The following is a 12,895-nucleotide window of genomic DNA, read 5'->3' on the forward strand; positions in this document are numbered from 1 at the left end:
TCGGGACGCAGAGGCAGGTGGATCTCTTGAGTTTGAGGTCAGCCTGGTCTACATAGTGAGTTCCAGGACAGGCTCCAAGGCTACACAGAGAAACCCTGTCTTGAAAAACAAAACAAAAAACCCGAAAACAACAACAACAAAATCATTTCACCAGGCTAGGATGCTCCTGTAAGTTGAGGTTGTCCTTTGGCACATTAGTGGTTCCTTGCTAGTTCCAGGCAGCCAGTGGGCTCTTCTTGCATTGGTGACACTATACGGTGTTGCATGTTTTGGGGTACACATGAGATGAGGTTCAGGGCTGGTTTTTGATTCAGCACCTATAGAACTTTGACTTGGGAAGCTGCTGTCATAGGGTCTAGGGAGCCTTGCACCCTGACTAGGAACAACAGGGTTTTTTTTTTGTTAAGTGGTAGAAGAGAGAAAGGGCCCTGTACTGGGCTCTGTCTGAGGCTCTGTTGCCCGCCTGAATGCTTAACTACATTTAAGTCTAACGTCTAAAAGACACATGGTCAAAAGTGACCAGCTCTTAGATGGGTGTTTGTGTGGCTCTCCCCTCATTGACTCTTCCCCATGAACTGATTTTCAAAAGGAGGAGCAACTTCAGAGCTAACTTCTTATAACATTTAATGTTTTTTTTTGGGGGGGGGCTGGGATAGACCGAGGCCACAGGGGGAAAAACTGAGGGTGTATCATCAGGAAACATGGGTCTTCAACAGCTGGGCCATGGGGGATGGACTACAAGCTCAGTAGAAATGTTTTCTCTTTCTCTTTTTTCTTGATGTCTCAGAACATTCTAGAAACACATTGCTTCCTTACACCCGGACTTGCTGCTGTTCCTTCCTCTTTACTTCTGTCCAGATGTCTGACAAGTCTTGTATAAACTGCTGGATCTAGCAAGACAAGGAGACAGCATTAACCTTGCCCAGCAAACACTCCCCATGTCCCAAGTTGGACCATCTCCTGGGAAGGAAGTTCATTGATCTCATTCTCCACTGCCAGAGGTGGCAGCATTGTCACAGATTTCTAGATGACCTTAAGAATCAGGCTTAGCAAACATATTCTCTCACTACACTCAAAATACGTGACGGAAACAACTTAAAGGCGTGTTATACTTTCCAAAGCTCGCACTCCACCGTCAGAGGCATGGCTGAATGGGTCAGTCCCTGGCGGGAGGAGCATGTGACAGTGGCTGTTCACAAGGAGAGGACCAGGGAAGCAGAGAGCGTGACTGGAGCAGGTGGATTAGCTGTCACCTTCAAAGGCCTGCACCCAGTAACCTACTTCTGCCAGGCAGGCTCTGCTGGCAAAGGTCTCACCCTCCCAAACTAGTGCCGCAAGCACTTAGGATACAAGCCTGGGGGTGGGGCATTTCAGGTTCAAACCATAGCAGCAGGCTACAACCGGAGGAAGGCTGGACTTGGGACCTGCTTAGAGGTACAGACCCACGTGGAAGGAAGGAGGAAGATGGTCACAAACCGGCCTCAGGGGAAACATTTTGCAGGTGGGACTGGAAATGGCTCTCAGGCAATGTCATAGTGCTCGAGGGGACCCGGACCTGATGTTCACCGTGCTGATCTTGTGTCCGCCAGGGAAATTTAAATTCTACTCACAGGCTTCTGTTTTGAAAGCCCCTGGTCAGGGTGACACGGCATAGATTCAGAGGCTAGGAAGACCCAGCTGGACTCCACACACAACAGCTCTGAAGAAATATCCGATTCCGGGGATGGAAGCCAGGGCCTCACCCATGCTGGGCACGTGTTGTAGCACTTAGCTGAGCGCCCGGCTCAGCTTCTCATTTTTGAAAGGTGACCCCAGCTCAAGGGCAGAATGTGTTCAACCTCTCCTTTCACTTACACTTTCTCGAGCCATCACCACCATCATCGTCATTAAAATCATCTTCTTAGCTACTTGGCCAATTGGCTTTCTAACAATGCGCTTATATTCTGTGGGAATGAAGATGGATATCTTCGGATATCCTTCGGGCAACGTGAGGTGTTCCTGGCAAGGAAAATCAAGCCCAGATTTTCCTTGCCAGGAGCACTTCTGGAAGTTTGGTTCAGAAAAATATAACTTGTGAAAATCCTCAAGGATTCAGAATGCTTAGAATTTGGAGGAGGTGGGTTAGAAGCTCGGGCCTAAGCAGGGAGTGCATGGGCTGGGGCAGAGAGTGACAGGTCACCAATTCCCGGGGGCATCCTTCCCCAGGAAGGCTAAAGGAACGGAGCTGACCACACCAGGGAGTCTCAGAAACCAGGCTGCCACAATGCCAAGATGGCATTTATGTCTCTGTTTTCGTATTCCCTCACAAGTACAAGTTGCCATTTACCATGGCAGAGTGTTCTGGCTGTCCTGTCAGAACAGAGTGAGCGACAGGAGCAAACGGCACGGTCTGCCTATAACTGAGCTAGACATCAAAGGGATTTGCCAGTGTCCAACAATGCTACTCTCCTCACGAAAGGAGTCATTTGAAATTTTAATCAACCATGTGATTTCAAAGACTGGGGAGATGGCTCAGTTGGTGAAGGGCTTGGTATGCAAGCATGGAGATCCAAGTTCAGAGCCCCAGTCAGAGGTTTCCCTGGAAACCTAAGAGAATGAAAACCATTTCTGAACATAGAATGAAGGGTGAAAGCAGCCAGCTTCCCAGGAAGGTGCCCAGCCTTGCACAAGTGGAGAAGGTAGCAGCCAGGCTCAACCGCACACAGCCTCCCTTGCACAACAGGGCATCCCCAACAAGGACAACTCGGGCTCACCCGAGACCCTCCTGGAGCTGTTAGCATGTGTGGTCAACAAGACTGTTGTGGATAACTGGTGAGTTCAACAGTGGGTCCCTACTCTGGTCCTGTGCTTTGAAGTCAACAGGGATTTCGGGTGCTAATGCAGTGGTCTCAGCGTGTGGAACCCTGATGGGCAGTACAGCTTGGGGAATTCCTAGATATGCACATTCATGAGGGCTCATCTTAGATTTACTGAGTTGGAGATTTGGGTGTGCCCAGCAATCCCCCAGTCCCACCAGCAGGTGGTCTTGACCCTGTGAACATTCGAGAATCACAACTCTGCCTGATTCTTTCCTTCACTCAAGCAATTCAGAACCTCCTTGGCCCCGCCCCTCTACTGGACCCAGCTCTGCATCCTCCTCCTACCATGTCCAGTTGTTTATGTGTGTCCTCCAGGGACACCTGCGTGGTCTCCTTCAACTGCTTGCTCACTATCTGGAAGAGGTTCAGTGTCGCCATCTTAATGGTGCCAAGCAGGAGGGTCTTCTTGGCCGCTGTGTTCTGGATGTGTGCCCAGCGAGATTCCTGGGGAGAGATGTGGCAGCCTGTAAGTAAAGCACAGTAGAGAGAGACTCCTCTGCATGTGTGCGTGCTCGTGTTTGTGTGTGTGCACACGTGTGCGTATGTGTGTGTGGTAACTGTATGCATGTATGCACACATACAGACCTCACGTACCCAGAGCCAGGACTCCCTCCCCCTACCCTACACTGGACCTGCTGCTTACCCAGAAGATGACGTCACTGCGGGCCCGGTCGAAGCGCATCTGCAGTCTTGCCAGCTCATTGTTGTGCTGGAGGATCTCATCGTCCTTCTCCTCCATGTAGCGGGCCAGCCTTGCCTTGGCGCGTTCAATCTTCTCCTGCCCTTCTTGTGCCGACTGCATGAGGTCATGATGCATGCTCACCAGCGTCTTGTAACGGGCAATCACCTCGTGGATCTCTTCAAACTGAGGGGCCAATGGCCTTGGGTCACTGAATAACTGGTTCCCAAGGGCCTGACGCAGCTACATCAGCCCACCACATCTGACCCATACACCAGGGCAGGCAAACCATAGCCATAAACGGGGATCGTGAGAATGTTGGGTTCTCCTGAGTTTATATGGGCTATGCACCGTACGTTGGAGGGTTGCTCAATGGGACCTGAGGTTCCTAATGCCAGCTGCATATTTAAATACTTAGGAACCCTTTAAAAAGGTGGATGCCAAGTTCCAACCCCAGAGATTCTGATAAACAGTATGTCTTTGGTAGATTTGAATTTTCCAAACTATCTCTAGGTAATTCCAGGCCCAACTAGGCTTGAGAATTGCTGCTGGGAAGTACTTTATCTCCTAAGGCAACAATGATCCTATTCAAGGAGAATGTTCCACTCACAGACCAGGAGCTGCGCTAAAAGGCTACTGACAGAGCCGGAGATAAGAAAGCCAGACCCTGTTCTTTTGAACTTTATAGCCTCAAGGGTGATTGGGTACAGGGAGGACAGACAGACACTAGTCAACTACAACACAGTGATAAACTGACTTTGGGGCAGAGGTGTGAGGCTGCCCAGAGGCCGGGCACTAGCTCCCTACAGACTGCTCTTTAGCCTTTGTTCATCATCTGCATCGGTGGGTCAGGGGGTTTGCAAGATGCACATCACCTGCTCCAACGGGGTCCAGAAGCACAGAGCTTGTCCAGCAAGCATCTCTACAGAGGGCTCAATGACAGCAACGCGCCTCCCGGGAGGCTCTCATAGTGTGCCTGCTCAGGGACTCTCTGAGCTGGTCTCAGTCTCGTGACAGTTGTTGGTGGCAGATTGGTGTCCAAGAACTGTCAGACTGGTGTTTTTTTCCCAAATGTGCTTCTGGGGGAAGAGCACTCCAGGCAGTGCTGGAGGAAGCAGGAACAGCCAGAAAAGTATTCAGGGGAAAGAGGAAGGAGACTGGGGTACATGTAGAGGTAGCCAGGCAAAGGCAGGTGGGGATGCAAGGTGTGCACCAGGGAGAGAGGGAAGCCTGAGTAGAGATGAGTGGAGGCTTAGGGAGGTTCAGAATACTCGCAGAAATTTAACATGGATGGCCTGAGGTTCAGAGATGGCCTGGGAGAGAGAGGGAGGAGGAGGGAGGTAGAGAGAGAGGAGGAGGGAGGTAGAGGGGGAGGAGGAGGGAAGGAGAGAGGTAGGGGAGCCTGCCCAACAGCTTCTTAGAAGGCTGAGACTAGAGGATTGCAAGTTCAAGGCCTGCCTGGGCTATATAGTGAATCTGAGGCCAGTATGGACAACTTAGTGAAACCCTGTGTCAAACTAAAACAAGGGCTGGGGGTGTAGCTCAGGGTAGAGTTGCTTACCTGCACATACAAGGCCCAGGGTTCAACTGCTAGTAACACATGTGATTACATGTATGTGCCCATACACACAGAGAGAGACAGACTGCTGTGGAATATTCTTGTACACTGCGTAAATTATGCTCTGATTGGTTTAATAAAGAAGCTGACTGACCAATATCCAGGCAGGATAAGGTTAGGTGGAAAAAATAAACTAAGGAAAAGAAGAAGGGCAGAGCCAAGGAGATGTAAGCCAGCCTTTGGGAAAGAAAAATGCTAGAGGACAATAACATGAGCCATGTGGTAATACATAGATTAATAAAAATGGGATAATTTAAACATAAGAGCTAGTTAATAATAAACCTGAGCAATTGGCCAAGCATTTATAATTAATAAAAGCCTAAGAGTGGTTAATTTGGGAACTGGTGGCTGGGAGAGAGATATCCGCTTACAACAGAGCACTCAGAAAACTACGAAAAGAGTATGAAATTTATCCATGAAGAATTTTAGTTTTAAGAAGCAGAGAACCCATGCCCTGTTTGTATTTCCTTCATATCCTTCAGCAAGCACCACAAGCACTAACAACGAAAGTTAGAATGAATAGATTCAATCAGAGCTACTGAGAAGAAATCTCACAATTGTATTCTGATGTCAAAAGCCTCAGGTGCCTGCGTGAAGAGGCTCCTGCTTGTACAAGGAGGGGATAATTTCAACATCAATAAGAATAAATACAAAAGAGTGGAACATGAATTAAAAACCATGAGTTCATAACTACACTGAAGGGTCAGTTTTAGAGACTGCTGACATTTTAATTTGTTATTCTGAACAATAAAAAGAATCAAGAGTTCAGTGTGGGCATAGCAGCCCCAACACTTGGTAGACAGGAGAGAGAGAGAGAGAGAGAGAGAGAGAGAGAGAGAGAGAGAGAGAGAGAGACAGATCTTGAAGCCTGGAGTAAGACAGTGAGGCACTGACTCAAAAAGAAGACTTCAACAAGCTTCTTCCTAAGACCCACTAGTAATCAAGGAGCCAAAGACATTACAAAATTCCCATCTTTATGTCAGTGGTTCATGGCCCCTTGATAGTAGAATGACCATTTCACAGGGGTCACATATCAGATATCTTGCATATCAGATATTTATATTATAATTGATAACAGTAGCAAAACTACAACTATGAAGTAGCAACAAAATAATTTTATGGCTGGGGGTCACCAGAGCATGAGGAACTGTATTAAGGGTCACAGAGTTAGGAAGATCGAGAACCACTGCTTTATATACTGTTCTAACTACTAAATTTTAAAATAGTTTTATACACCCCCAGTCAGTATCTGTCCACAACCACCAAGGAAATCAATATTATAGTTTTTTATCAGAAATGAATAATTTTACCTGGTTTCAAGCCTATCACTAGAACTATAGATTGGTTGTCTTTTGAATCTGGTCTTATTTTGCTTAACATAATGTCCATAATACTTAGGAAATATAAGAAGTGGTGTGGAAAAACTAGTTTGGACCTTGGTTAAACAGATCAAGTGCAGCAGGACAATTCTAGATATGACAAAGTTGACGGGAAAGCCCATGAGGTCTTAGCCCCACATGAAGAACTACAGGCAACTAAAGAAATAGTCCTCCCCAGGGAAGAGCACACCAATTGATGATCCAATGCCAAATGGCCAGCTCTGAAAACATACATACAAGTAGCATTATATATACTGATATATATGTGTATATATACACATATGTAATAATAAGTAATGAAATAGGTCATGAATTTAACAGTGAGTGGTGTGGGAAGTCCTTCTGTCTATGTGTTGCTTTTTATTGGTTAATGAATAAAGAAACTTCTTTGGACCTATAGCAGGGCAAAACTTAGGTAGGCAAGGAAAGCTAGACTGAATGCTGGGAGAAAGAAGGGTGGAGTCAGAGAGATGCCATGGAGCCACCAGAGTCAGACACGACAAAACTTTGTTGGTAAGCCACTGACATGTGGAGGATACACAGATTAATGGAGATGGGTTAAATTAATATGTAAGAGTTAGCCAGTAAGAAGCTAGAGCTAATGGGCCAAGCAGTGTTTTAATTAATACAGTTTCTGTGTGATTATTTCAGGGCTAAGCAGCCAGAAACTAACTAGCAGCCTCCTCCTACATGCAAGCAAGGAGGGAATATGGGAGAGTTGGGAAGAAGGAAATGGAAAAGGGAGACAATGCAATTACATTATAATCTCAAAAATAAATTAAAAAAACAAAACAAATGCACATAGAGCCTTATTGTGACAACTGGGGACACTTTAAATGTCAGCTAGTTATAAATTTGCTACTAAGGAATAGCGGAACTGGTTTGACAATAGCACTGTAGTTATGATTTTCTGATGTATTTTTAAATTTTTATTTTCACTTTATGTGTGTTAGTGTTTTACCTGCATGTATGCTGTTTGCATACCACATGCATGTAGTGTTCCAGGAGGCCAAAAGAGAGTTGAAGACTCCCTGGTTACAGACAGTTGTGAGCCACCAAATGGGTGCCGGGAATCTGACCCAGGTCCTCTGGAAGAGCAGCCAGTGTTTTTAACTGCTGAACCACCATCTCTTCAGCCCCTGTTCTGAGACAATCTCACTGTGTAGCCTTGGCTGTCCCGGAGTTTGTTATGTAGACCAGGTTAGACTCAAACTCCCAGAGATCCGCCTGCCTCTGCCTCCCTAATGCTGAGATTAAAGGAATGTCCCCACAACACCTGGCTTTTAAGTGGATTATGTTTTTTTAAAGCTCCCATCTTTAGAGGAATATGCTGAAATATTTAAGACTGAAGAAATAGCATTTGCTGCAAATTGGTGGAGTGGGAAAATGTGGGTCACACAAGCAGCCTTTGCTGGACCTAGGTGATGAGTGATGGGTGTTCTCTAGAATATATGGCTCTACTCTTGTCTGTTTGAAATTTTCCACTAGCAAAAAGTTCCTGAAAGTATCACTGACTGGTTATGGGCAGTTGGAAGAAATAAAAGACTTTTTAATATTCTATGGAGCATGGTAGGATAACTGTGATAGACAAAAATGAATTGTACATTTCAAAATAGTACAGAGGATCTGAATATCCCCAACAAAGGGGAAATCATAGATGTTTGAGGTGGTGGGTATGTCAGTCATCACAGTACTATGAAGTACACACACATGCACGAGCACAAGCAGGCACGCACACACACATATGCACATCTCAGTATGTCCCATCAATGTGTACAATTATCATGTGTCAATTAAAATACTATTTTAAGAAATCACGTCGCTGTACAGATAACTCAGCCGTTAAAAGCATTAGCTGCTCTTACAGAGACCTGGCTTCGATTCCCAGCACCCACATGGTAACTCACAACAACCCTAACTCCAGTTCCAGTGGTCCAGTGTCCTCTCCTGACCTCAGAGGGCACCAGGAATGCATGTGGTGCACAAACATACGTGTAGGCCAAAACATTTATAGTACAAAATAAATAAAAATGAATCCCAAAACGAAGATTTTAAAAATGAAAAAAAAATCATTGATTGAGAAAAAGCCAGTCTGGACAGTGTGGTGCGCACCTTTAATCCCAGCACTTGGGAGGCAGAGGCAGGTGGATCTCAGTGAGTTCGAGACCAGCCTGGTCTACAGAGTGAGCTCCAGTTACAGCCTGGGCTACACAGAGAAACCCTGTCTCGAAAGCCAAGTCATAGGTTATGTTATACAATGCATAGTTTAAGGACAGCTGATAGTCACAAGTATAAACATTCATGAAAATGAGAAATATAAAAACTATAATACTGGTGACCCCTGAAGAGAGGAGAGAAAAATTGAATTTGGAAGGGCATATAAGATGTTTAAATTGCCAGTAGTGTTTTATTTCAGAAAAAAAAAAAGAAATGAGGGGGGAAATTAAGATTATACAAAGCTACCGGTATGTTGAGTTTTTGAAAGGTTAAGTTTTTTTCTCTTTTCCAGTGTGGGGGTGGAGAGAGAAGGGGAAGGAAGAGGAGGAGGAGGAGGAGGAGGAGGAGGAGGAGGAGGAGGATGCTGTAGAATGCAGAGGAGCAAAGGGCAGAGGTGACACCAGATGAAGCGCGCAGCATGAGGAACGAGGAAGGGGCAGGGGTTGGATTCCAGAAATACTTTGGAGGCAGAGTAGGCCATATCTGATTGATGGCTACCGGACCAGGGATGGGGTAAGCAGGAAATGCAGTCCTGGCAGTACTGTGGCAAGTCTGAGCCAGAGTCGGTCTTGCTAAAGGAGGAACCTTGGGAAGAGGAGGCCCCAGAGGAGCCTGGGAGGGAGGCGGCAGAACAGAAGACAGGAGGAGATGTCAGGGAAGGGATGTCCACACCCAATGTTGTAAGAGGTGATGCTGGAAGAGGGATGAAAAGTTCCTCACCTGGGGTGACAGGGTCTGCAGAGGTGGGGGTGGGGCATTTATGACCCCAACTTGGAGCGGGGACACAGCAGAGTGGGGGAAATAATAAGCTATCCATTTCCAAGCTATGAGGCCCTGAGTAGGTCCCTTAACCTTCCCGAGCCTCCATCCCCCCAGAAAGAGACAGTCTGCTTGCTCTTATCAGAGGCTGACAAGAGGACAGAAAGGTACAAACTCGCAGTCAGCCTGCATGACACCCTAAGCGCTCCAGGTCTTTCTTTGAAGGATAGGTAGGTGTTTTTCCACTTTTTCTCTCCTCTCCTCTGTCTGCCTGCCTGCCTGCCTGTCTGTCTCTGTGTCTATCTCTCTGTCTCTCACATACACACTGACTCAGACATACACCAACACTCAATTCATTGTACAGCCATGCACAGATAATACCGTCAGGCCCTCCCACCCACTCATCAGAGGCCTTGGTCATCTGACCCCCAGGGTTGCCGCCTCTCCCCAGAGCAGGACAAACATTCCAAAGGCCCCTAAACTCTAGCCAGCTGGAGCTGAGCTCCATTCCGTTAACTTGGGGGAAGAAGAGGGTGCTGAGGAAGGCCCTGTGGTACGGACGGCACTGCCAGCCCTGGGACCCACCTCCGAGTTCTCTACCACCTTCTCCAGGTACTTGTTGAAGATGGCGTAGTCCTGCAGCTTGACACTCAGCCTCTGGTGCTCCAGCTTCAGGGCGGCCATCTCCTGCTTGGCCTTGGCCAGCTCCCTCAGGCGCTGCCTTTTCAGTTCCCGCTCTTTGTTGGCTTTTTTCAGGGCTCGAATCCGTTTCTGGTCATTCTCCTGGGATAAGCAAAGCAGTGTAAATCAAGCAAGCATCTCACCCTCTCTCTCTGAGACCTGGCCTACCTGGGGCCAGTGACACCCTAAGCCCCTTCCATCTGCTGAGCTCAGACCACCAGAAGGGTAGGCAGAGCTTGCTGGGCTACCTATGTTGGAGGGGAGGTGTGAAGAAAAAGGATTTGGTGAGGCTCTGGTTGTGTGAAAGGATTTAGTAAAGCTAAGGGGCTTCTGTGGCCTAGGGAGGCTGTGAGTACAGAAATTCACTCAAGGTCAAGAGGCAGTCTGGGGGAGGGGGGTGCAAGCAGGAAGCTAGGACATTACAAACAGCATGGTGTATAGAAGATGCCTTGGAAAGGGCCCAGACGCTGCTGGAACACAGAAGAGGCCTTTAACCTGGGGCCTACAGAATCAAGTACCGGGGAGGAACAGTTTGCCCTGCGACGAGTGTAACTCCTCCAGCCTGCTGCAGCCCACACTGCTCCATACCTGGATGAATTGCTCAAACTTCTGGATATGGGCTTTCAACTGCTCCTCTTTGATGCCTAGTTCCTCCCAGCGTAGGTTCAGCGTTTCCATTCTTCGCTGGAATGTCTTTAGGGGACGAGAGAAGGTAGATGTCAGGGAGCCCTCTGCCACGGGTGCTCAGAAAGATTCTGAGTGTTTTATCCCGGAAGTGAGTGTCTGGAAAGGCTGAGGAAGTTGCTCACCTGCTTCTTGTGTTCCATGGCCTGGTGCATGATCTTGGCTTCTTTCTTCTTCTCTAGGAGCCGGATGGATGGAGAGTCCGACTGCTCCTCAACATTTGGAAACTTCCTGCCCAAGAAGTGTGAGACAGGGGCCTTCTGAGGCTGCAGCAGGCTGGGCAAGGGGGCAACTCGGGGAGACAGAAGCCCATGGAAAGGAAAAAGGGTCTCTGCTCTCAGTTTTTGGAGCGAGCGAGGGATGGGTACCCAGTCAGGGCTGAGCTGGAAAATGGGGTTAGGCGATTGGGAACATTAGGCTGTGGGCAGTGGGGGGCCAATTGTTGGGTATGGGTGGTCCCAAGTACTCACTGCAGCAATTGAAGCAGCCGCTCTCCATACTGCAGCCGGAAGTATTCCGCCAGGTCCTCTTCTTCCATGATGCCTAAACTCATGGTGGCAGCTACCTAACAGCCTAGCTGGCCTTCTTCTCAGAGCGAATCGATGAGTGGCGGAGCCAACAGGGCACTCAGGAGTGGTGGCTGGGTTCTTGCCCACCTCTCTTCCTGCTTTCAAAGTCCCACAGAGAGTGGATATCTGAGAAGCCAGTCAGAGGCTGCCTTAGTATGATGCGCGCTTGCGGTGATAGATCTGGTTACCTAGCAACAAACCGCTGGGTTCTGCGGACTGTATCTGGAACTCACGGTTTGCCCTCCGACCTTTGTCCCCACTAACCCCACTCTCTTGCTGAGGTTACTTCTCTGTTCCCGCTGGCACCCTTCAGGAACTCTGAGAAGAAGTTAGGCCTGATTATATTTCTGGTTGCTCCCTTGTCAGGCAGGGAGGCAGGGTTTGGCCATCCACAGCGGAGAAGGGAAGTTTGTTTGGAGAACCCGTGTGTGAAGTTGGCTCCTGCGACTTCCTTCCTACGTTTAGGGATATGTGAGGGTGAAGGAGAGACTGGGCGGCAGATGGGTGGCAAAGAAGAAAAGCGGTAGAGAAGACGAGGTACTTAGCCAACCCCAGAGGGGGAGAGTGGGAGATGGGCAGAGAAGAGTGGAAAGAAAGTTGAGACACATTAGAACCAAGTAGGGGATACAGAGAGTGCCCCCCCCCCCGGGAACGCGGAAAAGGGCCTGGCAAGGCCCTTTAACGCGAGAGTGAGTTTATTAAGTACAGACAAAATGCACTTTAGAGATTTAAGTGCGGGCCGGCGGGTGGGGAGAGGGCGCCATAATACAGTAACAGAAAGGTTCTCTTGTTTAATCGGTTTATTTCATGATGGTTGCCTTCCTCCATTCCATGGGGCACATGCATGTAAATACTTAGCTGGCCTGAGGTTAAATCTGTGTAAGTTTGGGGGCCCTATGTGAGACAGCACCGTGGGGACCTCTGCAGAGACCTCTCCTTACACTAGACCCTGGTGCTCACCACTCCCTGCTCCTCCTCTCAGCCTGCCAATTCCGTTGTCAAGGACAGAGCTGTGAGCCCTGTGGTGGGTCAGCTGCCAGCTATTCTCTAAGTCCCTGTCTTGAGGAATAGTGGTTGGGTATACTGCCCACTCCTGTCCTATCCGGTTCCACCCTCTGTTGTTCCTCAAGGCAACAGAAAAAAACCCACCCATTCAGACTCACCCACCCATCCCTCCTAATCACTCCCACCCCACCCCCCAAATCCCTCTTTTTTTTTTTTTGGTTTTTCAAGACAGGGTTTCTCTGTGGCTTTGGAGCCTGTCCTGGAACTAGCTCTGTAGACCAGGCTGGTCCCGAACTCACAGAGATCCGCCTGCCTCTGCCTCCCGAGTGCTGGGATTAAAGGAGTACGGCACCATCGCCCGGCCTTCCCCTCCCTAAATCCCTAATCCCAAATCTCAGATAGACCCAGCAGGATGACAGACAAATAAAAGTTTCTAAATTTCACAA

General features: G+C 48.2%; 1 protein-coding gene across 1 annotated transcript; it reads right to left on the reverse strand.

Annotated features, from left to right (window-relative positions):
• Positions 1 to 708: 708 nt before the first annotated feature.
• Ccdc42 (coiled-coil domain containing 42) lies at positions 709 to 11,466 on the reverse strand. The gene is made up of 7 exons (XM_050162707.1): positions 11,346 to 11,466; positions 11,001 to 11,106; positions 10,780 to 10,884; positions 10,096 to 10,293; positions 3,502 to 3,723; positions 3,144 to 3,302; positions 709 to 890 (listed from the first exon to the last, which is right to left on the reverse strand). Exons 1-7 carry the CDS (start codon positions 11,426 to 11,428, stop codon positions 813 to 815), a joined length of 951 nt encoding a protein of 316 aa, XP_050018664.1. The 5' UTR covers positions 11,429 to 11,466; the 3' UTR covers positions 709 to 812.
• Positions 11,467 to 12,895: the final 1,429 nt, after the last annotated feature.

The sequence above is a fragment of the Alexandromys fortis genome, unplaced genomic scaffold, assembly GCF_014885135.2.
Source record: "Alexandromys fortis isolate MF-2015 unplaced genomic scaffold, M_Fortis_MF-2015_v1.1 scaffold_84, whole genome shotgun sequence".
NCBI lineage: Eukaryota > Metazoa > Chordata > Mammalia > Rodentia > Cricetidae > Alexandromys > Alexandromys fortis.